The sequence below is a fragment of the Drosophila suzukii genome, chromosome 3 (assembly GCF_043229965.1).
Source record: "Drosophila suzukii chromosome 3, CBGP_Dsuzu_IsoJpt1.0, whole genome shotgun sequence".
NCBI lineage: Eukaryota > Metazoa > Arthropoda > Insecta > Diptera > Drosophilidae > Drosophila > Drosophila suzukii.
Window position 1 is genome coordinate 5778881 of NC_092082.1, and position 26226 is coordinate 5805106.

A 26226-nucleotide genomic window follows, 5' to 3' on the forward strand; every position below is an offset into this window, starting at 1 on the left:
TCTAGCAATGCACACATGTCGCGCACTGTAGCCGGCTCTCTCTCCCTCTCGCTCTCAGCTGCGCTCTCTCTTGGCCAAAAGATGCGCTGAAAATAGTGGGAAATGCATGCGGCTTCCTTTGTGGCACATTAAGTATACGCGGTGTGGCCGCTCATTGCATTATCAGCTGCGGGGAACGAAAGGCAATGGACTCACGTGGATCCTCCATTCATACAAACCCATATTTACCTCACAACTATTTTCTATTGCACCTGTTGTTCGGTTTTGGCTTCCCATTATTTTCCAGCCCGCCTTTAAAAATACATTTTTCTTTGGTATTTTAAAGTTTTCGCACATTTATTTCGAGTTTCTTGGCTTTTAACATTTTAACCGCCATAACGAAAATTATAAGTATACACATTATACTTGAGCCAAACAATTGCTGAGTTAAACTAATTTAAATACAAGCTGCTTAAGTGAAACACACACACACAATGCACACACAAATTACTGTCAAAGTGCATTTTAAATATGCTAATTAAATAGTTTTCCCCCGTTTTCCCTCGTTTTCCCTTGTTTTCCCTTCTGTTTTCCCTTCTACTCGCTTTGGTATTTTTTCTGCAATTTCATTTCGAGCACAGTTACAAACAGCAGTGTCCATTGTTCGTCCACGTAGTGAAGGAAATGTACAAGTTTGTCGCAACAATGGCTTAAATTTGTGTTCTAGTAATTAAAATGCTGCTACCATTGTTCTCTGGCCCATTGTGGCCAGATATACCCGATATACGTCCATGTACATATATAAAATGATACGGCTAAGTAAGTATCAAGAGTATAAATTCGTTATATATTTGGCTTGGTTGCAAACCATCGCTTCTTCGTATTATTCTTACAGGTACAAGTACTCGTTGACTTTATCAAAGTCGTTTGCTTAGTTCGATTTTAGAGTAGACATTGTATACAATCTATAATACCTATAAGATACACAGATACGCCAGCGGTTTAGACATTGAGATATAAACGCAATTAGTTTAATTTGTCATTATACAATAATACAATTGAAATACAATAAGCCAGCAATCTTTTATGATTGTTCTATCCCCAAATACTAAACAATGCAATGCAAAATATCTGCAAGTCCGCTTGCTGGCATTCAATACCCAAGGCTGGACCTTAGTTCTGAGTGACTTTCCCTGAAATTATGTATAATTTCCCTATCAAATTCGGTTTCTAATCCCCGCTCTGCACCCCTTCTTTGTACTAACTTCGACATTCCTTTGGAATCCACATAATAGGACCCCCACCTATTATCGGCTGTCTATACGTCAATCGAGTTTGGTGTCCATTCTACATTCATTCCCCCCTCTGTCTAAACATCACATAAGCTCATTAAATATGGTTACTATCACTACTGTCGTTGCTCCTTGTCCAATTCCCACTGCCCGGCGGATTTCCCTGCTTCATTTCTATTTATTATTTTCACTTCAATTGTAGGTCCATCAATGACATTGCATTCAGCCCACTCAACAATGCCATGGGCATCTGGTGTTGGAAAGAGAAATTACTTGGACTAAGTCCTGCTGCTCGGTCGGTTATTTCCACATACAAGTTTGATTAGTCCAACAATGAAACTTGAGTCGATCCATACTATTTATGATTAGTCATATCAATCAGACTTAATAATATTGCGGATTTTCCCATGATAGATTCTATTGTGATACAAAACACGAAAGTTTTTAATGAACAATGGAATTGTTACTTATTCAGATGGGGAAATTGTATACTAGGTATAGCTATTAATTCCCTTGGCTATTTAAGATTTTATAGAAAACAATTAAAATAAGGTAGGACTTAGTTTTACAAGTTATGGTGAAGAATTTAATAATGGAATACTCGCTTTCTTTCCTCGCAGATCCGATTCCATTGTGGGGATCCTTCAGAACTTACTCTGTTCCATGACACTGCTCACCGAATTGTTGATCTCGGCCACCACGACGATCTCCTCGTTCTCCTCCGTCTCCTCGGGCACCATCATCAGGTTGTTGTTCATCAGGTAGGTCTCCATACGGTGATCCCCCTGGCCACCTCCCTCACCGGTGTTGCTGCTGCGCAATCGGTGGGTGAACGAGGATCGGGATCGTGTCATATACGAGGACCTGGTGGTGGACACCCTTCTCAGGACGCCGCGTCCGTAGAACAGCATCCTTACCTCAACGCGAAACCGCGGATGGGTGGCCGCATACAGGTAGGGATCCACGCAGGCGGCTGTTTTGCAGAAGAGCGCAGGAATCATGGAGCCCAGTGGGGTTATGTGACGCTCCAGGCCGAAGACTCCCATCATGGCCACAATGGCATAGGGGGACCAGGCCAGAAACCACAATCCAATGATGGCCGCCACAATGAAGGCCAACTTCTGCTCCGTTTTGGCCTTGTCCTTGTTCGATTGAATGCGACTCGCCGTGAAGACCACTTTGAGGATATAGAAGTAGGAGTACACAATGGCGGTTAGCGGGATGCAGTAGGCCGCCACGAAGAACAGAGCCATAAAGATGCGGGCGGGGGTCTCCTTGTTGAGATAGTCGAAGCTGCAGGTGGTCAAAAATCCCTCGGGCACATATACCGATAGCCCAATGTCCAGGGCCGGCATTACCGCGAACAGGAAGCTGTAGCACCAGATTAGCAGGATAATCAGGTAGGAGCGTAGGCGGGAACAGCGTCTCAGGGGCTGGAGTGGGTGGACCACTACGTTGTATCGGTCCAGGGCGATGGCGGTAAGGGTTCCAATGGCGCACGTACCACTTAGGCCGCCCACAAATCCGTAGAGGCGACAGGCTGTGGGTGGAAAGTCGGTTAGTTCTTTTTTGGGAACACCTCTATTTTAAGCCAAAAAAAGCAGGAAAGCCCATCTCTTTGAACGGCAGGAATATTGTGTTTCTCAATCAGGAGTTTTTGGTTACAAATCAGCGGCCGGCGGGAATTGAAAAAAGCTCTGCAATTTCCCTGCCGTCACACAAACAGTGTGCAGCATTGTGAAAATTATTCACACAAGTGAAATACAGAGTATCAATTTTTGCCTGCAACCGCTGTTTTGAATGTAGGTCCCTGTATCTAATAATAATCCTATATAAAAATATTTCTAACACCTACTCAAGTAAATATTTTAAATACTCTGTAAACACTCACCTATATCCCCCAGAGCTGGTCCCTCCTTGATGTTGTTGTATATGGCAATTGGACACTTGATGAGCATCAGAAAGTCGCAGATGGCCAGGTTCATCACCAGAATGTTGGCCGGAGTCCGCAGTGATTTGCGGTTTGCGAACATAAAGATGACGAACGCATTGCCCACACATCCCACCACCGATATAAGACAGTAGAGGGCCGCCATCACAAGGAATGTGCTCGACTTAGGTGGCTCGAACTGCAGCCAAAAGGGATTCACCTTGGCGATGTAGCTCAGGTCGTATTTGTCCCGGTAGTGAATGTAGCTAGGGTATGAACTGTAGTTGCTGAAGCAATAAAAAACCATGTGTATAATTAATTAAATTATTTTAGATTGAATTTTAAAGCATTTTTAAAAACAAAAATTATTATTAAATTAAATGCACATTTTTATCAAAAAAATCCTATAAATTGCATTGAAAATCTGAAGAATTCGCGAGAATTTTTACTTTGTATTATATATTTTACGGTTGTATTATTACAAACCTTCCTAAATCCAATAAATTCCAACTTGTTGTCTTATAAACTTAACGGCTTATATAGAACACTGGGTTCTATGAAGTAGATAATCTAGTCATAGGCTTAAAGCCGCCACTTACGTAATCTGATTATTCACCCCTTTGCAGTTGCACTACTTGTACGTTATACAATGGCATTCTAAGAACATTAGTTGAATGCAGGTCCTAGAAAATTAAGCCGAGCTTATCGCGATGACTTGTTGAGCCAGTCACGAGCATGGAAAATGTGCCATGGATGTGAAAGTGAATGTGGGTATAAGCATAGGCACAGGTATGGGGATACCTTACCTTAGACCCGTAGAAACGCTGTCATTCACGTGCTTCTCGTGGTCCTTGGCCACATTTACCGCCGATGATGCCGCCGATGGATTTCCAGCCGACGAGGATGGGCTTCCAGTGGGGACGTGGCTCGAGTTGGCCAACATTTCGGAGAGCGAGAGGGCTCCAGTTAGCCAAAAGCTGCTGCTGTCACCGGCATCCGTCGTCAGTGTGGGCAGGGTCGTCATGATGATGGCCTCCATGCCTTGACTGACTTGGTTGAGGCCCCAAAAATTTACGAGTTCGGAGAGCCAACAATCCGGATCCAGAACGTGCCCGCAAAGGTGGACGCGAAAATGGCGCTTATTTACTTGCCAGCGCCTCAACTGCCGCATTTGGCGTGGATGCCACCAGTTCCACTGGTGTGGATGCGGATGTGGACGCGGATGCCGATGCGGATGCGGATGGTGGTGGTGCTATGTGGTTGCAGCGGTCACGAAGCATTTTCCGTTTGCTAAATGCCAATGGGGTTAGCTGCAATTAGCTGTCCGCCGGTGACCCTAAAAGTAGAGCAGATAAAAAGTGAGTTTTCTTAATCGATGCTCTATTTAATTAAGCGCTTCGGGATTAAGATGTCTTCTTGTACTAAATTTAATCACAGCTTAAAGCCTTAGCTTTCGGCCTTAGTCAAGATTATTTCATTTATACTTTCCAAGCTGCCTTTCATCCGAATTCACTTTAATAGCCAGCAATAGCTTGCCTTAAATGAAGTTTTATATTTTTTGTTTGAAGTGCTGATTGAAGCAGCTTGAAACCAATAATCTTGGGTCGAACTTTTTTCAGAGCACCAGCAAAAAAATACCACAGGTTGTGGGCTTGGCAGGAAAAAGTTATTAAAAGCAGCGGGAAACCAATAACATTGTGTTAACTATTCGGTTAAAGTTGAACACAATGTCGAACTAAATATTTCCTCTGCTCTTTACTGATTAAGAAAGTTTTTTATGTATGTATTTTGCAAAGCGAACTCAGTTAAGCCGCAACTTGAAGTTAATTCAATTTCTGATAAGTGTACAAAGTGCGGGCTTCAATTTGTTCTGTGATCCTTTGTGTAAGGTACAAGTATTCCAATAAAGCTTGCATGCAATTTTAATATGCTCTTTACCCTTGAAAAAGAGTATTATAATTTTAAGAATGAGTTTATAAAAGTGGATACATGAAATTTGTTTGTTTATATTTTCGATTGACAGGTTTAAAAAAAATAGAACCCAAACTCTATTTCATGATTATCTGAAATAAATGGGTGCGGGGTAAAACAAAATTCCTTTGCCCAAATGAATTCTAAAAATGTGAAGATGACTTATACAGTTTTAGTGCTAGCCTTTCCACTCTTTAAACTCCTTTATCATCGCCAACCCGCCAGAAATTTAAATTCCTTTGTGACATGCGAGCCTTTAAATTTCTCCATTAATATTATCCGTTGCCAATGCTTTTAGGCCACAAAAAACAAATCCCCAAGTAACTGAGACGGGCCCAAAAAAATGTAATATTGCGAAAGGAAAAACAATGACAAGCTGAAATTCTTTTAATAAATTGTTTTAGGTCCTTAGAAATAAAGACTCAACAGACTGACAAGCTTTTATGAATTTGTATATTAAATAAATTAAATACCAAGAAATTGTCATAAGGCCTTGGGCAAGTGTCATAAAGACAAAAGCCTTAGGGATTACCTATTAATCTTCAAGAGTATTACAGGTTCGATTTCAAAGCTTTCCTTTCTATCTTGTTAGCTCATCTGGTTTTAGTTCATGATAAGTTAACAAGTGAAAATGAAATCAAATAAAGTTTGGTAACTCAAACCACTCGGACATGGCAAATCAATTACCGTCCGGTTGGAAAGAAGGCTTGGGCTAGATTACTTATTATGTAAATCTCTAAGAAAATGTATTTAATTAGGGAACTTAATTGCTTATTAAATAACTTGCAGGCAGCCACGTGAGCCCGGCGGGCTTTTTGAATCTGAGGTCTTGCCGCAAGTGTTTTCCGGCTGAAACTCAAACACGAACTTCTGGGGAAAGGAACCCGAGCATAAACAGCACTTGGCCAAAGACAAATTCTGAGCTCGAAACTTTTTGCCAAGAACCGAAAGGCAGCAACAAATGCAGCAGCTGCAGAGGAGCAACTACAACTTTGGCATCTGCGAAGGACTAGAAGTGACCTATGTCCCGTGCATTTTTGCCCAAGAGTTTCGCTTATTATATTTACAACTCTGGAAACATCAAAACAAAGTCGACGACTTTGCCTTTTGTGAAATATCCGCTGAAAAATATACATATACATATAAATTGTACATAGAGTTCCGCTTTGAAAACGGCGTACTTTACCAGTTAAATGACACTAATTGGCCAATTGAAATTTGTCTTTGCTCTCGTTCTCCGCATACAAAAAAGGGTGCTAGTTTTTGTTTTGACTTCTGTTCCAACTGAATGCAAAGTGAATTTTGTGGAAAATCGAATGCCTTGCCATTGGGGAAACAGGCTGCTGTGACATTGGCAATTAATCATCTAAATAGGATATGGGAATGCGTCCCTTGCCGGTACAATTTCCCAGCTTGTTGGCAGTCAAAGGGCTTACACACTTCTGTCAGTTAATTTGAAATGTGCACAGACTGCTTTTGAATGCTCGTTAAAGGTACCTAGTTACGAAGCTCTAAAAGACTGTCCTGATATCAGAATTTTTGTTTGGTAAAGTTCCACAAAGTACATGCCTATGATACATCAAAGTATTCTTATTTGACATCTATAGAAAACAGACTGATTAGTTGTTGTTCATGTACTTATCAATTTGTTATTTTGCTTGATAAATTTATAAAGTTTACAGAATACTAAAGTTATTTCAATTTGATTTATGTATCTCAGATACCCCAATTATTATTTAAGTTGGCTTTAAACAAACATCAGTATTTAGTAAAATGGGGGTATTCCCCTAAGACAGTTTAAGGCCAACCTTTTGCATATCAATGAAGACCTTTTCTAAATCCCCTTTAATCAAGTCAATTTACAAGTTGATTAAAATGTTGAGAAGGGTATTTGCAGTTCTAAAATGTAGGTAAACTGACTCTTAGTCCTCTTAAATAAATCATGTAAATTTATAACTTGATTAAAAATATTTATAGTTGTAGGTAATAGTTAAATACAATTTAAATGCTTAATGTTTGTCTCCCTGTGTTTGTTATTTAAATAGCCTCTGTTATGCCTTTTGTGCTAGGCTCTTTGGAAACCGATTAGGGCAATTGAGGGTCATTCAGGATGATCAAAGGACCCAACTGAGCAGTGAGAGCTATTAAGAAACCTGTCAAAGGAATATGCAGGCAGGCGTGACATTTTTGGGCCCATTCACATTCATTCGATTAGGCCAAGTTCTCTTAACGGCCAGGGCCAGACTTTTTGCAAATTATCCCCTCCTATCAGCCGCATTCGGCTCGTCAAGGCCAAAATGCTGAGCACTAAACAAAAACGGAACCATCACTTAGGCGCTGATTTTTCCATGGCGGATATGCGCATTTTGGCTGGTTGCACAAATGTTTCGCTGGCAAATGCATTTCGCCCTTTATTTTGCCGCCACAATTTCAACCGCTCTCAAAATTTAATTACGGGTGGAAATGGTTTTAAAGTGTTCAGTTCTGTTCTGTTTTGTTCATGTCCTGCGGCAACTGGAAATGCGGGATGATTGCCCGGATACAATTATCCAGGCACTTGGTGAAAAAGCGGAAAAGCACTAACAACGCTTGCAAAAGAGCAAGAAAATAATTTATTTAAATTAAGTTTCAATTTTAACAGTTTTTTTGGATTTTTTCTCTTGACGTCTGCAGACGAAGCTGCCACCATAATTGCAATGTAAATGGTTTTTGGCTTTAAGTTAAGGGGCTAAAGGATAAATCGGAAAAGGGAAAATCTCTTTGCTTAAGGGCGAGGAATTGTTTTTCCGCTTAATGTTCATATAACATAATTCATTCTTTTGAGAATGTAACCCGAAAATGGTGGACGTATTCAGATATACTACATCTATTTAAACTACCTTTATAGTTTAGTAAAGTCTAAAATCACAGAAGATTGGAACTTAGATAACAAATGATTTTAAATAATGTTATTCTACATTTAGTTTCTACAAAAATGAAAATATATAGGATAAATAATAATATTTACGACCAACCACAGAGACTGGAACTTTGATATCAAATGATTTTAATTACTATTATACTATTTCGTAGAAGGTTTTTCTACTATCCTTGAATATATTTATGGGTACAGATGAAATATTTTGTTAAAGCCAAAAGGGACCAAAAGAGAAGTCTGGAACTTAAATATATTTAATATAATATTGTATACTTTTATAATCCAATCTTCCATTTGTGCAAAAATGTGCAACCTTTTTTTATTGGCTTAACACCTTTTTTTAACCCTTAAATCGACAACAAAAATGGCCTCGACATCACATTTAAAACCCAAAGCAAATAAGCTAAAGTCACGAAATCACGTTCACATAAGCAATTTAAGTCACATTTTTTGTAAATCAAATTTTTTCCCAAGTTAGCACAAGGCAGCCCACGCCACCCACGCAATCACATGTGTCCGGATCAGACGGGTAATGTGCCACCCCTTTTGTCCTGCATCCTGGTTTCAAAGGGTAACACCAGCTGGAGGGGAACGTTTCGCAGCTGATTCATAAACATGGAATCTAGTCGGCAGCCAGGCTTTAAGAGGAGGTAAACCTGAGTCGGGGACGTTTTCCGTTTGGATTTTTTGGTTTTTTTTCTATTTTTCCCTTGCCATGAGATCCCATGACCCCCCCTTGGGTATATTGATTTATGTTCGCGCAAGTTTTCATTTCACAATTTTCACTTATGTATGGCAGTTTATTGCAGTCCTCATCTGCACTCAGCCTTTTCCTCATAACCAATCCCCCTTTCCCCTTTTTTTCCATCCAGGGCACGTGCTCGACTGGTCTGGTTTTCCCACCAAATGCAAAGCCCAAGGCTGTGACAGAACAGATAGTTCCACGCCGCCATCATCAACAGGCTCTTAACCGCCTAAACATGCATACAGGAAAAACTTAGTACCTTTTAAAAATTCCCTGAATCTTTAAGCGGTTTAAAAAACCAAAGAATTCAATGATTTTGTTGGTTTCCAGAACTGGAAAGGGAAGTTTCTATTTTTGGAGTACCAAACTGAAATCGCTTGGCAGTTTTCAGAACAGGGAATTTGCTATTTTAAGAATGCCAGTTAACTTGGCCGAAATTTATATTAAAGTTCATGAGAATTTTGCCTGAATTTAAGGCTATAAGAGCTTTGTGCCTGCTATTATATTTAAAATTTACAATTTTTTGTCTGCCAATAGTTTTTGTGTGCTTAATAAAAACATAGATTCAATGTCCTCCGAACATATAAACTTAGCGCCAAATTTGAACAGTGTAAATTAGAATATTTTGATTAACTGTCATTCTCGGAATCGAATTGATGACCAACATGTCACTGTCTAAATAAATCTGCAGCATGTTTACTTTCCAAAAAATAAACAACTGAATATAAAAACATTTTTTTGTTGAATTTTTAAATGAATAAAATTGTCAAAATGGTGTGTATTCATCCATGAAATTCGTTGACCAGTCAAGTAAATGATATTTTTTCTCCGTGTAGCAGCGATGAATGCTAATGCTGATGGCTTATGCTGCTGAAACGGAGAACTCTGCACCGCATTAGGGCATGTCAAGTGTTCAATCTGGCCTGAATTAAGCCACGGTGCCTTTAAGAAGCGGATTGCCATTGTGACCAACTGGCGAACCATCAACCATCTGCCATCCGTAGGTGCAGTGGCCGGAATGTAGGCAAAACAGTCAAGAGCACTCACCGTTTGCATATGGGAATGCCTGGCCAGGGGAAATGGAATGGAAGGGATGAACTGCACATCTCCAAGACATCCAAAGAGCCATCTCCGAGGCCAACTGCTCGAGAAGCGCCCCCAAGAAATGCGGCTGACGTCCACTGAAGACCACTTCATGGGGCTTACAGTTTGGCCAATCTTATCCGAGATGCCGGGCTCTACGTATTTTGCTGGGAAAGCGGAAAAGTGGGAAAGCGGGAAAACGCTGTATGGAACGTCGCCACTCAGGTGTGTCGGCCAAACAAAGAAGGCACCCAGAGCCAAAAGGAAATCAGCCAGGAGGGCTCGGATTGCCAGAAAGAGAGCAGCCTGCACTTGGCCATTAATTCGAAGGTATTCCACTTTTTCCCATTAGCAAAAGCCGCTTATTCTTAGCTGGGTTGGCTCAAGTGTTTTGCTTGTACTGCGGGCTAATAAAAATAAGCCCTACCTAAGTAGACCTCCATCAAATTAATGCCAATTATTTAAACAAAACGTTTTTGCTAAGCCTAAATCCCTCTAATCCATTTGATTGTTTTACAAAATTCGATATAATTTAATAATGGGCGAGATACATCAGTGCTTAAAAGTATGCAAAAGGTAATTTCACTAAAATACCTTTGCAAAGGAATTTGATTGAAACTCCCACGATTAAAATTATTTTTCACATTAACCATTCAATTTAATATTTGATTTACATCTCTTGCAGTGCAGTTTAGCATTCAGCAAAGGCAAAATAATTAATTTTAATATAGAACAAAGTTCCCAGAAAAACTGTGATTGTCTGACTAATGTAGGATATTTGTTCTGCTTTTGATAGGAAAGTAATTTTTCGTATCCGTTGGCATACAGATGCGGGTTAAAGTGACAGAAATCAAATCAGTTGAAAATGATTGCAAATACTTTTGTATTGAACAAAACAATTGCAAAGTAAATATACGCAGAGTTTGCTGATTGATTCCCCATTTTGCGACAATAATCAACTGTTTTTTTGTTGGCAAGTAAACAAAGTTCAACATATTCCAAGTTACACTACAAGTTTTATCTAAGGAGACGAGATGTTTATGGAGAGATAAAAAATGGTTATGGGAAATGGCTGTGCTCACCTGCCGTGATTATTGAGTTATCTTGTTTTCGTGAACTTAAAAGGTCACTTTACTGATTTCCCTTTGTGCATTGCAGCATTGCAACTGATTTTCCACCGAATTGTGTCCTTTTCAATTCTGAATTTTTTATTCCCAAGACCACTTGGTTCCGAATAGAGCTGACTCTTTACAAAGTTTAGTTCTCAGTTTATCATCAGCGAGGTCCAAAAGTTGGTCAACGCCAATGGCTAAATGGCGCCAACCGGACACGAAAAACTTTAACTCAATTTCCGGCGATTACCCGGAAAAGTTATAGGTATGCTTTAAAAATATAGCCACCAGAGTTTATAAGCCTTTCCTTTGACGACTTAGCGGCTTTGAGTGCGATGGTTAAGCTATTACTTGTTGACACGCGGCGTATACGCAATTTTTAATTATACCGCCAATGGCTTAGGGATTAAGATACATCCGTAATATCCCAGAGCGTCCAACTGACTGACTGAAGACTCGCGTGCGACTGAGTTTCAGGACCCAGCTGCTGCTGTTTTTATCAATGAAAATTGTTGCTTGTCGGCATCCTTTTTCCCGAGCCCAGGATGCCTGAAGAGAAATCGAACGAGCGAGCAGGCGCAAAAGAGAAAGTGTTTTTCCGCCGCTCTTAAATACAGCATGCGGTTTTCTTTTTTTTACACCCAGCATAAGTTGGCTTGTTGGCTCATATTTGCCAAGGCTGTTCACATTTCATTACGGCCACTTGTGTGTTGTTCTTGAACTCGGCAGACGAAGAATGCCTGGAGATAGTCTCTGTAGGCCAGAAGTATCGGTTTGCCGGTCGGTCAGTCAATGGTTTCTGTAATTTGGCTGGGTGAGTTGGGGTTATGGGGGGATTTTCATTGATAAGGACTGCCTGTTCGAATTCATGGGGTCTATTGAGGTACAGGTGTGCGTGTCAAAAAAGCCGCAACCCTATAATGCAGATTTTAATTTAATGTTTCAGAATATACCATTACGTTGATGCGGTGTTGGGAAAAGGTTTGTAGGAATGCAGGAGTGAATGTGGATACACTAAGGGTATAAATTATTCGCCGCATCAGTAAAAGAGTCACGTGGGTTTTTGGCAGTAGTCACAAGTTAATATCATATATCATCAGCATATAAATCTTTTAAATTTTTAAAAACAATTCAATATTAACATTTATTTATATTTATATGTAGACCTACAATATTCAAATTTATTGTAGGTATATGCCTGTTATATCTTTAAAATATTTTAAAAATATTTTCTTGATCATTTAATATATGTACTCCAACACTATAAGCTTAACGTCTTAATTCCGATTAATAATTAAAAAATCTGCCACCTCAATTCAACACTCAACACTATTTCAGTTAGAACAGATTTTCATGGCTCAATAGGTACATGAATCAAAAAAGGTTATTACAAAGTATTAACCAGCTCATAAACACCTTGGTCTATTGTTCATTTCGAGGAATTTATGCGGTTGACTGCGGTACGAAATGATAGAGTTCGAGCGGCGATGACAAACTGGCGGCACTTTTCTGGTTTAGCATCGTCATGAACTATTTTAGAGTCCGTAAATTGAGCAAAGCCAGCCGCAGCCAGTCGGCAGTTGCACTTTAATTAAAAATAAATACGGATAAAGACCGATTTCCCTTTTCAGCCTCCCCCCTGACGATCCCCTTTGTAAATGCCAGCGGGTCTAATTCTAATGATTATTGATGTGGCTGCTGATGGCTTAGCTGTTTACAGCCGTTTGTTTTCTGAGCCAGCTTTCTGACCTGTCCAACAACGGTGTCGATTGCCGTAGTCTGGCCTACTGCAAACCTGGCCACAATTACGGGTAATGCTCTGGGGTTACCTTTGCACGGCCGAACTCTCTACGTTTGTGCCGATTTATTCATTTGTGTACCTACTTTTTTTCGTAATACCATGTCGTTTTTGTGTTAGCTGTTGGCAAGTGCTCTTGGTTTAACTTGGCCAGGGCTTGTAATCAGTGAAAATAAAAAAATTCAGCTCTAATGGATGTTTACTTAAATGCCATTGTGATATTTTAATACCCTTGCGTGACAAAAAAAAAATAGCCAGAAAAAAACGATGGCGTTTGCTTCCTTTTTTTACAATCCTGTTTATTTTTAACTTTTTATATAAAATCCAGAAGTTAATTTGCAAAAATAAATGTAAATGTAATTATCTTCATTTAAATGTTAATTTTATCCTTTAACATATATACAAATAGGGGGAAACTACAACTTATTCGTTCAAAATACTTTATAGACTCCGCAAGTATTCTAAAGCATTACCCATACCCCTTTCCCAATGGAATCTCTTTCAAAGAGTATTTCAAAAAATGTCGCATTCATTTTTATATGTACAGCCCAAACACACCACCGAACTTTTGCAGGTCGTCTTCCCGGGTCTGATATTAAAAGTTTTGCTTTGTGGCACTAAATTATACGACATTTACGCATTCGCCGCTGGTTGGTAGTATATTTTGTTTTCAGTTTCCTAACTCAAAGCACGAAAAAAAGCACTTACTCTCTCTGTTTCTGATGCCTGTCCCTGTCTCGGCGAGTACTTCTGTACTTCTGTACTTCCCCTTTCCCAAACCAAAAATCCGAGCAGAGTAATTAGTGACTTGTACAAAAAAAAACTAGAAATAAGAATACAAAAAGAGTCTATTATAAAGCGGGGCATAAGCGTAAGTGTTCTCTGCGCAACTTTTCCAGATTGTAGACATTGTGCTCGTGGAACCAGACATTTATGTTCCCGCTTGACATATCACGGAGGTCGTTTTAATACACGCCTCACTCGCTCTTTAGAGTCTCAGTTTGCCCAGATGAACGACAATGCAAAATGCTTAACAGCTCCGGTAAAAATTTCCATTGTCAAAAGCCTAACTTCGCGGGATGAGTCAGGCGGTAAGTGGTCCAAAAAATACCCGCAAAAGTATCCGCAAAAAACCAAGCAATGAACGCATTTCTAAACTTACGATAATTCGTTTCCTGGTTTAAATTAATTGCTTAACTGATCTATTCACATAACAGATAAATGCATTCGTAAGGTTCAAATTCCGTTTTATACCATTTTGTAGTCAATTAAATCCGTATTGTTTTCGCTCCATATATGGCATAATTAATTGTTTATATAAAAAACATAGTTATATCCTAAGTACTTAAGTAGACTTCTTTATCTAGAACTAAAATTTAAAATTTAAAACAGTTGAACTATAATGATATAAGTTTAATCATATAGCTTTTACTCAAATGTCTTGGCATATTGATACAGTTTTGCCCTGCCTTTAATTAATGCAAAATTCCGGTTTTAACAATAATACTATGCCTATTGAATTAGTAATCAGTTAGTTGGTTGTTGCCTATTTTTTGGCCAGTCCAAAAGCTGAAACCCATAAAAAAGTGTAAATCTGATGGGCTCGTTTGATGAACAAACTAATGAAATGGCATTGCGTTAATCTGTTTGCCAGATTTAATAGATTGAGAATTATTGATCCCTTCGAGGGAAAGTGAAAAGCTATCCATGTCGGGGAAATGGTTACGCAGTGCAAGGCAAACAAGCTGCACAATGCGATTAGCATGCAATAGTAATGCCATTTAATGTGCCCTGTGCATTTACATTGCACTACGATTTGTGGCTGCGACATGTGATGCAAAGATAAACAACAAAGCAATCAGCCTAAGTATAGCGCAGATATAGTATATATAGAGATAAGCCCTTCAATCGCCCACATTTCTCCAGCCACATTTGAGCATACTTATGAACAACACTGTTGGGTGTCGATCATCGAAAGCCTGCGGTTTTGTAACCCCCTCGAATCTCAAGTCCTCACTCTCTTTCGAGGGCTTTCGACAGTCGCTCGAGCAATCGTAATTTGACTTTCCAGTCTCGTCTTTCGGTCTTTCCCCGGCTTAGATGACCACTTTTATCATATTATCATAGTCATCCAAGTCGGCAGTTACTCATCGACATCAAAAAACGACGCTTGAGTCCAGCACGCACGCAATTAGTCATTCGGCTATAAACTAATCGGAGACTTCACTCCTCGAATCGTGCATACCCTTTGATACCTCAGGTTCCTCGGCATATAGAAGCTATCAAAGAGACACAATGATGTAAGGTGTAACTAAACTAACGGAATACTTCAAAAGCTTCGAGTGATAATGCAGGAAAACACCCATGACTGTTGTTTTAGGAACTATTTTAACACCATTTAGTTTTGGATATTAAAAATAGTCAGTGTGTTCCTGTTCTCCCCAATTGGATGAGATATACTTAATACAATTTAATCAAATTGTAATCTTTTTAACGTAGTGCCAATTAGAGTAAAAAACTTTATAGTTTAAGTGAAGCAATCTAAAGCCTATTAGCTTCGGTTCTGTTAATTAAACAGTGGTAAAAAACAGTTTACTATTATGAGCCATGCTTAATAAACACTCATTATAATGGGATATTTAAAGGTCGGTGACTTTTTTGGAGAGCTTAGTGTAATAAAGAAACACTAAAAACTGTACCGCTGATGTTTATAGAATCAAATTGAGTGGAATAGTTTTAGTAGTATTCCAAGTAACCCAAATTCCGCGACTCAATGGCAAGGTTAGAGCAACGTAAAGTCATCCGGATGGTTAACCTTTATGAGAATGTTTACACTATGTTGGGTTTTTGTGTTTTGAAACTTAAAATTTGCAATTTAAATATGATACAGATATAATAGGCATGGAAATATTATTACATATATATATATATATATATTTTGTGTGTTTTTCGCTTTTTATATGTGTTCTATATTTATCCAATTTATTCAGAACTCATATAGGCCAAGACAAAAACACTAACTCAGCACAGTGTATGAAAATTTCCATAGGCTTTGGGCTGCGATTTTAGGGGGCTTGAGCCCTGAAATGGTGTCTTCTTCACTAGTCGAGTATATTGGAAAGTTCCGTCCCCTGGGCTCCAACTCAATTGGCTGCAAACAAAAACAGAAGCAACTGAATCGGCAGACACAGACCTCCGACGAGGCGATATAAGTAGCGGGGTCGTCGAGGGCCTAACCGCAGTTGTGTGACCGCGTTCGGCGGGCGAGCACGGAAAATAAGACAGTGGGACAGTCGAACGGAAAACCTACGAAAGCCGCTGGATTTCAGCCTTGCCTTAAATAGTTTTAGTTCATAAATTAGTCGCGCCCGATAGCCAGATAAGGCCAGTGTTCCGGGAAAGTCTCTCCATAGCAAAGTGTAACCATGAGAAGGTGTCGCAACACCCCACTGGCAATCGTCATTGCCCCGATCTTGATTTGTGGTGAGCTATGTGGCAAAACAAAGGTGTCACTTGATAATGAGGGACTATTGACAAAAGTGCGTTAATCAAGATACGATATGCTATCATCCCTTGCCGGCAAAGTGCTTTCATAACTAAGTACAGCAAATATTTAAACAATTGTCAAGGCTGTAATAAACTTCTCATAAAACTGTGATGTCATGTAAAAATATTTTGGTTTTGTTTGCTCAACAGCACATTACTAAGATAAAGACACAATAATCCGAAAACAATCAATATTTTGGTTTGAAGTAAAGTAAAGACTTTATATACATGTAGAGTTGCTTTCTTTGATCCCAACAAAACTACTTCAAAATTGTCAGAGATTATAAATGCAGATACGTTTAAACCGTATCTTACATGATATATAAAATGGTTAAATAAATCATTATAGTTTATAACTACCCGATTATCTTGGTTGTAAATCAATAAACAAACCTGCTGGAAATCACAGTGAGAAGTCTTAATAATCTTTTTGTTTAGAGGTCTTAGTTTTGTGATAGAACTTTTAATTTATTAATAGCCACTTGCGAGTCGGTCACCTGATTGATCTTCAACCTTGTACCTGCCATTCGGGGTTTCTTGATTATTCGTCATCACTGTCCATGGTGATCATCAAAATCAGACATGACCAAACCGCATGATATGTGTCGTAAAAAAATCACATTGAGTGAAATGGGAATATATTCGATGAAAGATTGCTTCCACAGTGTTTTTTAATTAGCCTATTAAGTATTAAACATATTTAATCCCGGTGTGAGCTACGTTTGGAACAATATACTAAACTGACGCTAATAGAAATTAGTCGATAATTAACTCAAATTTTCCATAAATTAGGTAACCCGCTAATGGGAAATAATTTGGTTTGGAGGCCCTGCTGATTTTGTTAGCATTTTTTTGTGGCCCACAAATTGGCTTAAAATATCGTCTTTTGTATGCAAAATGAAAATATTACAGATCGTATTTATAACTGACAGCTGCGCCCTTTTCTATGGCTTGAATAGTTCACAGAAATTCCCGGCAAACTGAAATAAACTTTACACGCTTAATTGTTCGTCGATTAATGCTAATTGATTGAGCAATTAAGGGTGTCTTGATGTTTGAACTGGCTGAACAGATTCCCAATGACGACAGGCGACGCATTAATAAAATGTGCAAAATTAATAGGACACACATAGCGCATATTTATAGGTTTCGCTGCGAACAAAAATAGTAGATAGCTTTACTAAACAGGTATCACTGATTGCACACCCACTCGATGTCACGAAATGTCACCGACTTTATCTATCAATTAGCACCTGGCGAAGATCGGTTAGCAGTCTCTGTTTGTTTTTCCTCAAAGGAAAAGTAAATATCATTTTATACTTGGATTGGCCAAGATCAATACCTAATATTTAAGTCAATAGCGAACGCTGAAATAAATACTAAATATTATACGCACTTTCTAATTTCAGCTTCGGTGGTCTTGGCCCAAGATTTTGGATACGAGGGTAGACATGGACCCGAGCATTGGGGTGAGGACTATGCACGATGCAGCGGAAAGCACCAGAGTCCTATAAACATCGACTTGGTCAATGCCGTGGAGAAGAAGTTTCCCAATCTGGAGTTTTTCAATTTCAACGTAATCCCCAAGGCTTTTCAAATGTCGAACAATGGTCACACAGTGCTGGTGAAGATGAGTTTCGATGAGGACACGGTGCCCAGTGTTAGGGGTGGTCCTCTGGCGGAGAAAACTCCTTTGGGTTACCAGTTTGAGCAGTTCCACTTTCATTGGGGCGAGAACGATACGATTGGCAGTGAGGATCTGATCAATAACCGTGCTTATCCCGCCGAACTCCATGTGGTTCTACGGAATTTGGAATATCCCGACTTTGCAAGCGCTCTGGGACAGGATAATGGCATCGCCGTGATGGCTTTCTTCTTTCAGGTGAGAGTTTTTTTTTAATATTTTATATAATCGGTTTTAATTGGTTATTTCTAACATCTTCAGATTGGCGTCAATTCCACTGGTGGCTATGAGGGCTTCACGAACTTGCTCAGCCAAATAGACCGGAAAGGCAAAACCGTGAACATGACCAACCCACTGCCTCTGGGAGAATATATTTCCAAGCATTTGGAGAGCTACTTCAGCTATACAGGTTCTCTGACAACTCCACCTTGCAGTGAGGAGGTTACCTGGATTGATTTCACGGCTCCCATTGATATCACGGAGAAGCAGGTAAATATTTATTTTATTGTATGATAATTTCATAACAAAATGAACTAATTTATAATATTTTTATCCCAGCTAAACGCCTTTCGCCTGCTGACAGCCAACGATGATCATCTGAAGAACAATTTCCGACCCATCCAGCCACTCAACGATCGCGTTTTGTACAAGAACTATATAAATGTGGACATAGACAACTTGGATTCGGTTCCATTTGTGGATGCGGAAAACGCAGCTGGCAAGTGGAGGCCCCATTCCCTGGCAGTCCTGCTACCTGCCATTTTCGTCCTCGTACCGCTGCTAAGGACCTCCGTTTTCAGTGGTTTTTAATTAGAGTTCTGCGGCGGGGAATCGAAGGTTAAATCGTTAAATGCCTAGTATGCGCTTAGGCGTCCAATTAGGCGCTGTAATTTACATTTTCCACTCTTGTTCGCCGTCGTTTGTTTGTTTTCCAAACACGAGTCCCGGTAATTTCCAAGCACGAGCCCTCCCTCCGGCAGGACATCCATATATCTACGGGCCAACAAATAAGCGGGGGCGAAGCCTCAACCGGCACGATACCCTTCCTCATCAATTATGCAGCACCTCGCACAGAGATTGTCCACCGTACCGCCATCCGTCCAAAGAGGCCTGTTGAACCCACTTGGCAGTGCACATTGTGATTTTAAATGCCTGGCACGGGCATTATTCGTGTACCTTAGATTTAAGACCTGTAAACGTTTTTATGTAATGATATTGATTTTTTTTAAAAATATTTATTTAAAAATGTCCGGCCAAAATGAGGCTGTTTATTATGTAAAATGATTTCCATTAAACAAATTAATAAAAGGCCATTGCGTTAATTTGTTTGTCAGTTTCAACAGTATGAGAAGTATTGATCCGAGGGACATTCGGGGGATATAGTAAACTCAGTTCACAGCAAACAAGCTGCACCATGCGATTAACATGCAATAGTAATGTCATTTAATGTGCCCTGTGCATTTACATATTACAATATGTGGCTTTCGAAATGTGATGCTATGATAAACAACAAAGCAATCAGCTTAAGTATATCACAGATAGGTTCTTTGGCCCTCTAGAGGATAAGACAGATTCGTCCCCTGGGTTACAAGTTGATTGTCAGCAATGGAACATAAGTATTGGGTGATGGATATAAGTTGCAGTATCGGCAAGGACCTACAGCAGTTCGCGGCTGAGGACGGAAAATAAGATAGTTGGACAGTTCGCAAACTAGTTTGAAATAAGATACTCGAAGCGAAGTGAAACTATGAGTAGGTGTAGAAATACCCCGCCTGCAATTTTCATTGCTCCGATCTTAATTTGTGGTGAGCTATATAGCAAAACAAAGGGATTGCTGACAAAAGTGATAACGCCTTTATTGGATTTTGTGGTGATTTTTTGAGTAAAAATAAATACAAAAAAAATTATTTTTAAACAGAAAAATATGGTTAAATACATCATTGTCGTTTCATATCCACTTGCTCTTCAAAGTTCTAACTATCAATTTCAAATCCAAATGATATCTGTTGAGTTTAATTTTACAGCCTTTTTCAATTATTCTATTAAGCACAGCTTTATTTAACAACGATGGGAGCCAATTTCAGCGAAATATAATAAACGTGCCGCTAAAAGAAATTATTTCATAATTAACCTAAATTGACCATAAATTACGCAACTTGCTAATGATAGATAATTTTGTTTCGGTGGTCTGCTAACTTTGATAGAATTTTTGATTGGTTTTAAAATCACCTTTTAATAAAATTAAATTGGAAAACTGAATAAATCTAAAGACCATTCTCTATTTTATAGTTTTAGCTTCGGTGGTCTTGGCCCTAGAATTTGGATACGGAGAAAGTTATGGACCCGAGCAGTGGGGAGAGTGCAGTGGGAGACACCACAGTCCCTTAACCATTGATTTGGTTAATGCCGTGGAAAAGAATTTCACCGATCTGGAGATTATAAATTTCAATGTAGTACCCAGGACTTTTGAAATGTCGAACAATGGGCACACGGTGCTGGTTAAGATGAGTTTCAATAAGGAAACAGTGCCGACTGTAAAAGGAGGTCCTTTCGCGGAGAGAACTCCTTTGGGCTATCAGTTCGAGCAGTTCCACTTTTACTGGGGCGACAACGAGACCTTTACCAATAAGGATATGGTCATAAACCAAGCTTATCTCTTTGAGCTCCATTTGATACTACGGAATTCGGAATATCCAAACTTAACAATTGCTATGGAGAAGGATCATGGAATCGCCGTTATGGCCTTCTACTTTCATGTGAGAGTTTTTTTAGTGTGGGAAATAGTCTGTTTTAGATAAGCATTTCTCTATCCCTTTAGATCGGCCTCGTTCCATTTAGGGGCTATGAGGACTTCACCAACTTACTGGCCCAGATTGACCGAAAAGGCCAAAGCGTGAATATGAAATACCCATTTCCTCTGGGAGAATACATTTCGAAGCATATGGATAACTACTTCACCTATAGTGATTCTCTGACAATTCCACCTTGTAGTGTGGAGGCTACCTGGTTGTATTTCCCATATACCATTGACATCTCGGAGGAGCAAGTAAATATTTTTGGAACATTTTTAAATTATAATAAATGTATTTTCCAAAATTTTCCTAGTTCAATATATTTTACCGGCTGACTGCCAACGATGACCATCTGAAGAACGATTTCCCACCCAACGATCCATTCAATGTAGGCACTTTGTACAAAAACAAAGAAAACCGGAATGATTCTTATAGTGTGCCGCTTGTTAATGTGGCAAACGCGGCTGAGAAGTGGATGCCCCATTTAATGGAAGCTCTGCTTTATGTTTGTGTCCTCGTACCGCTGTTAAGGACCTCCAATTTCAGCGGATTTTAATTAGAGTTCGAGGGTTAAATCGATATATGACTAGCATGCGCTTAGGCGTCCAATTAGGGCTGTATTTAACCTTTTCCCATTAACCACGAGTCCTGTCAGCAGGACATCCATATACCTACGGATAAGAGATGGGCGGAAACGAGCGGACAATTTATTAAATCAGAATGGTTTTCTAGCACGATACCCTTACTCATCCATTATTCAGCCCCTTGATTTTACATGCTTGTCAATGTAAAAAGGTTTTTTACAAATTATATTTGATTGTTCTGTGGAATAACTAACAGCTTAGTAAATGACCGTTTAACAAGAGTAAGTTTAATTATAGGCTATACTGAAAAAATATTTTAATATTTTATTTTCATAAAAAACTATGTATAGTATATATATGATTGTAAAGCTTTGACGCAGATAAATACACATTAATGCTTAAAAGGTTATGGGTTTGATTTTGTATAAAATATGCATGTGTTAAATTAATTCAGTTAAAAGCTATTTCTTTAGCTTTAAAAGGACATGCCAGTAAGGTGATGAAATTATTGATTTTTCCGAGTTACTATTTTTATTTATGATTGATGATTTTGCGAAAACTTACAGCAACATTTCAGCTTCAACTTAATTTGCACCATGAAACTTGAAAGGAATTCGACGCGAAATGAAGTATACTTTTCGGCAAGGCTTGGAAATATATTTCACCCTTAATATAAATAATATTTAACACAGGATAAAAATCTTATTTTTTGCAGATTTGTATACCTGTAAGTATTTGTTAGACTATTTGTGAGTTTGATTTATTTGACGTATTTCAGTAATCACATAAGGAGTCTTGTGCTGGTTGATGACCCATTGACCCCGGCTGTCAGCCGAAGCCTAATAAATTATTGCAAGCATGTGCACAAATCTATCAGCGAAATATCAACTTTTGAGTCCAAGTCGAAGAGTTCGTCCGGCGAAAGTCGACATGATTTATTGATATTTACTTGGGACCGTAGTAAAAGCTGTGGGGCCTTCCTAAATTAAACTGCAATCATAAGCTAAAGATGATAGGAAAACCGCGTATGTTTTAGGCAGAGGACTCTGTATTTTCAAAAACGGATTGATCATCGTTGTTTGTCATTTGGCTCCACTTAGCTTTTAATAGCCTTGTCCTTGTGACCCTGCGAACTTTACGTGTGATCCCCTGCCTAATTATAGAATAATTTGTGGCTTTTTAATGAGCTTATCACGGTTGTTTGTTAATGTGATCGATCTGTCTGATACACTTATAGGACTGAAAGTCAAGGCACTCTCACCCCTAGAACTTGGGGGCAATGCTGCGCAGTGGGAAATGAAAATTCTATCTAGATATAATGTAAAAATAGAATACTGCAGTACTATAAATATTATTTATTGACTATTGCATTGGCCGGCACGTTCTGTCTTAATTGATGGCACCAGCATCATCGTGCAATAGAAACAATATGAAACTTTTCCATTGCCGCCCCAGCTTCCCCAATATTCATACTCTGTGCGAAACGCTCCCCTAATAGGTGATAAGGTTTATTGACAACGATCATTACAAACTGACCTTTGGTGGTGACGAACGGCGATACTGCGCCTCGGGAAACTTGGAACAAGCCCCTACGGCCCAGATCTATATGGATCACCATTATATGGCCCAGGTTCCGGCGATCAGTTCGCCCCTTCGTGGGCAGTGTGAAATCTCAAGTTGTAGTTCGCACTTGCGGCGTCCGGATCGGATGGAATCGGATCCCACCGACGTCATGTAGACGACTGATAACTTTTCTTTAGGCAATCCCCCCCTTGATGGCACATTAAGCTTCAGCTTGATGACTGTCTACCCAGATTGCGGGGCGTTGCTGCTACTTTTAGACGTTCGGAAGATCGCTGGATCTGGAGCGTTGGCATCTGGCTGTGGACTAGCTGCCTTCCTGACGGTTGTTCAAGGTTAGCCCAAGATCTAGAGGGGATATAGGAAATTTTTGGGGGTGCTTAAGGCGTGACTTTTGATCCAGGGGAAATATGATTGCCCGATCTCGTAGGTCGGGCATCCGCTAAAAGCATGTTATGATGGGTAAGAACTATATAAAGCTGTCATAATGTAAAGCAATCTATTTTAATAGCCTATTAATGATAAGGATCAATATTTACCTAATATATTTTAATATAATATAAAAAACACCCATAACATTGAACAATTTGTTTTAATATTTACTGAATGGGTCCCATAACCCAATGAGTCATGTTACAATTTTACTTCCAGCTAAAGACTTTTAGTATCCAAAGACTATAGATATGTATTCTATCCTTAAAACCCTTCCAAAATTATATTTTTAATTTTTAAATATGATTGCATTCTTACCAGGTTTTTTCTTATAGTTTTAGCGAATACATTCATAAGTCCTCGCACAACGACCCTAACAATCAGACTCGTAACTCAATGCCGTGGCCTTGCACTTGCTCCAGATATATGTGGAACAGATTCGTTATGTTTTTTATAGCCAGCCTTTCGATCTTATCAGTCAAGTGCAACTTCCAGTCTTGTGAATTTATGGAGAAAAAAAATAATGCAGCTACAGATTAGTTGGGCTGTTGCTGTGTGGGCGTCCCAGGCTCCTGATAAGGGGTTATAAAACCGAATGTAATGTGTTAAGACCTCTTATATATGGTAGATAGAATATCTGAGCCTGGTTTTATAATATTGTTGCGATTGGGAGAGGCCGCACGGGAAGCGACGCAGGCGACTCTCGTGTTTTGAAAAATAACAAGCGTACTATAAATCATTCTCTAGTACACTTAGAATAGAAGAGAGTGTACTATATGGATTGTGATTGTGAATTCCGTTGAATTTCCGATGTTCGGCAGACTATAAAAGTGTGGAATCTGAGCGTCCAGCGATTCAAAAGTGTTTCGCTCGTTCAAGTGTGCGGTTACTACCCAAAAAAATATATTCCAGTTTCTTTGATTTACTTATTATAAACTTTTCTTTAAAATGAGAATCCTTGCGGAGGTAAAGAAATTCTTGCCAGTTAAACGTTTTCCGGCATCTTATTTGATTGTGAATTTAATTGATAGAACCATGTCCACCTTCTGGATCCTTCGGAGCTTATGCGTCCTGAGCCCACATTTGCAGACAAGAATCCCTCTAAATTCCGGGACTACAGTGTGGACACCACAGATCCATTGAAGGAACGAGTGCGCCAGACCTATCGTCAGATGCACTTGAATCAAACTGTGGACTTTGTCAAAGGTGAGTTACAATGAGCGGAGTGAATATAAAAAAGGAAACTTAATTTTAAAGAGCTAAGAGTGGAATATCCTTTTGAAAACAAGTTTTATAAATGTGAAAATTATAGTAGGAGAGTCATACATTAAAAACAAATTTTATTATATTGTAAAAGGATCTTAAGAATACAAATTTAAAAAGTTATAAAGTTATTTTTCACTTAAAAATCTTGTTTTATTAACATTTTATTACAAATATGAATCTCTTTATCAGGTCGCCGCGATCGCTGGCTGAAATTCAACACGATTAAGATGACGGTGCGCGAGGCTTTAGAGAAGCTGAACGATCTAGTGGACGAATCAGATCCCGATCTGGACCTGCCCAACATTATCCATGCCTTCCAAGCTGCAGAACGGGCACGTGCCGAGTTTCCGGAGCACGACTGGCTGCATCTGACGGCCCTCATCCATGATCTGGGCAAGATCATGGCCTTCTACGATGAGCCCCAGTGGGCAGTGGTGGGGGACACCTTCGCCGTGGGCTGCCGTTGGGGCGATAGCATCGTTTATCGCGAAGAGAGCTTCGAGGGCAATCCCGATGGCGACAATCCCGCCTACAACACCGAGTTGGGCATCTACAAGCCCAATTGTGGTGTGGACAACCTGCTGATGTCCTGGGGTCACGATGAGTACATGTATTCAGTGCTGAAGCACAACAAGACCAAATTGCCACATGTGGCCTGCAACATCATTCGATTCCACTCGTTCTATCCTTGGCACAACGGAGGTGATTACAAGCACCTGGAGGCTCCCGCGGATGCGGAGACCAAGAAGTGGGTGCTGATCTTCAAGTGAGTTGCCTTATCTATTCTAATCCATCCCCAGCATAATAACTATTCTTCCTTACAGTCGCTACGATTTATACACGAAAAGCGAGGTGGTTCCGGATATCGACGCTTTGTGGCCGTATTACCAGACCTTGATCGATAAATATTTGCCCGGAGTCCTGGAATTTTAAGCGAGTGCTTATAAGATTCTAAACCCTTACTTACCAGAAACCGTTTGGTTCCCAAGCGATTGCATTTTATTTCATAAACAACCTATATACCTTTAATGTAATATAATACATGTACATTATACACGCCAATATATGTATATATCCCATAAAAAACACTGTACTAAATTTGTTCACTTGAAATCTCTATTAGGGCTGGGCCATTCGGATCCAAAATGAGGTACCCTAACCTTTTTGGAAAATGTGGTTTATCCTTTTAAACGGGGGTCGAAATTGTAAACCGTTTTCATGTTAGATTTTTTCTGTATTTCCAATGGCTTTCAGAATCGAAACCCAAGACAGCACTTCTAGATTCTATATCTCGAGTTATTGTATCCCGATTTAGACGTGGGATACCTCTATGAAATTGTGGTTTTATTTTCTAATATTCTACATTAAAATGTATCTTGTTGGCGAGGGTCAAAAATTTAACCCATTTTCATGTTCAATATTTTTGAAATTCTAAGGGCCTTTAGTATGGGAACCCAAAACTGTACTTCTAAATTCCATAACTTGAGTTATTGGATTCCGATTTAGACGTGGGA

The 26226-nt window shown here is 39.4% G+C and overlaps 4 protein-coding genes across 5 annotated transcripts; 3 read left to right on the forward strand and 1 right to left on the reverse strand.

Moving 5' to 3' along the window:
- Positions 1 to 1915: 1915 nt before the first annotated feature.
- On the reverse strand, positions 1916 to 12509 carry Rh7 (Rhodopsin 7). 2 transcript variants are annotated; one of them, XM_017078554.4, is made up of 4 exons: positions 12446 to 12509; positions 4008 to 4537; positions 3163 to 3488; positions 1916 to 2811 (listed from the first exon to the last, which is right to left on the reverse strand). In XM_017078554.4, the coding sequence occupies exons 2-4, from the start codon at positions 4370 to 4372 to the stop codon at positions 1916 to 1918; spliced, it is 1587 nt and encodes a 528-aa protein (XP_016934043.3). In that variant the 5' UTR covers positions 4373 to 4537; positions 12446 to 12509. The 2 variants fall into 2 exon arrangements, with proteins under 2 accessions (XP_016934043.3, XP_070851796.1); XM_070995695.1 differs by lacking the exon at positions 12446 to 12509 and adding an exon at positions 11000 to 11872.
- A 3548-nt stretch (positions 12510 to 16057) lies between these two features.
- CAH2 (Carbonic anhydrase 2) lies at positions 16058 to 19379 on the forward strand. The gene is made up of 4 exons (XM_017077777.4): positions 16058 to 16310; positions 17783 to 18255; positions 18319 to 18546; positions 18616 to 19379. The coding sequence occupies exons 1-4, from the start codon at positions 16253 to 16255 to the stop codon at positions 18865 to 18867; spliced, it is 1011 nt and encodes a 336-aa protein (XP_016933266.3). The 5' UTR covers positions 16058 to 16252; the 3' UTR covers positions 18868 to 19379.
- A 972-nt stretch (positions 19380 to 20351) lies between these two features.
- On the forward strand, positions 20352 to 21723 carry LOC108012286 (carbonic anhydrase 1-like). Its single transcript, XM_036815690.3, has 3 exons — positions 20352 to 20813; positions 20876 to 21103; positions 21163 to 21723. Exons 1-3 carry the CDS (start codon positions 20529 to 20531, stop codon positions 21403 to 21405), a joined length of 756 nt encoding a protein of 251 aa, XP_036671585.3. The 5' UTR covers positions 20352 to 20528; the 3' UTR covers positions 21406 to 21723.
- Positions 21724 to 24301: 2578 nt separating this feature from the next.
- Positions 24302 to 25810, forward strand: Miox (Myo-inositol oxygenase). Its single transcript, XM_017077861.3, has 4 exons — positions 24302 to 24412; positions 24478 to 24652; positions 24902 to 25478; positions 25537 to 25810. Exons 1-4 carry the CDS (start codon positions 24395 to 24397, stop codon positions 25643 to 25645), a joined length of 879 nt encoding a protein of 292 aa, XP_016933350.2. The 5' UTR covers positions 24302 to 24394; the 3' UTR covers positions 25646 to 25810.
- The last annotated feature ends 416 nt before the right edge of the window (positions 25811 to 26226 follow it).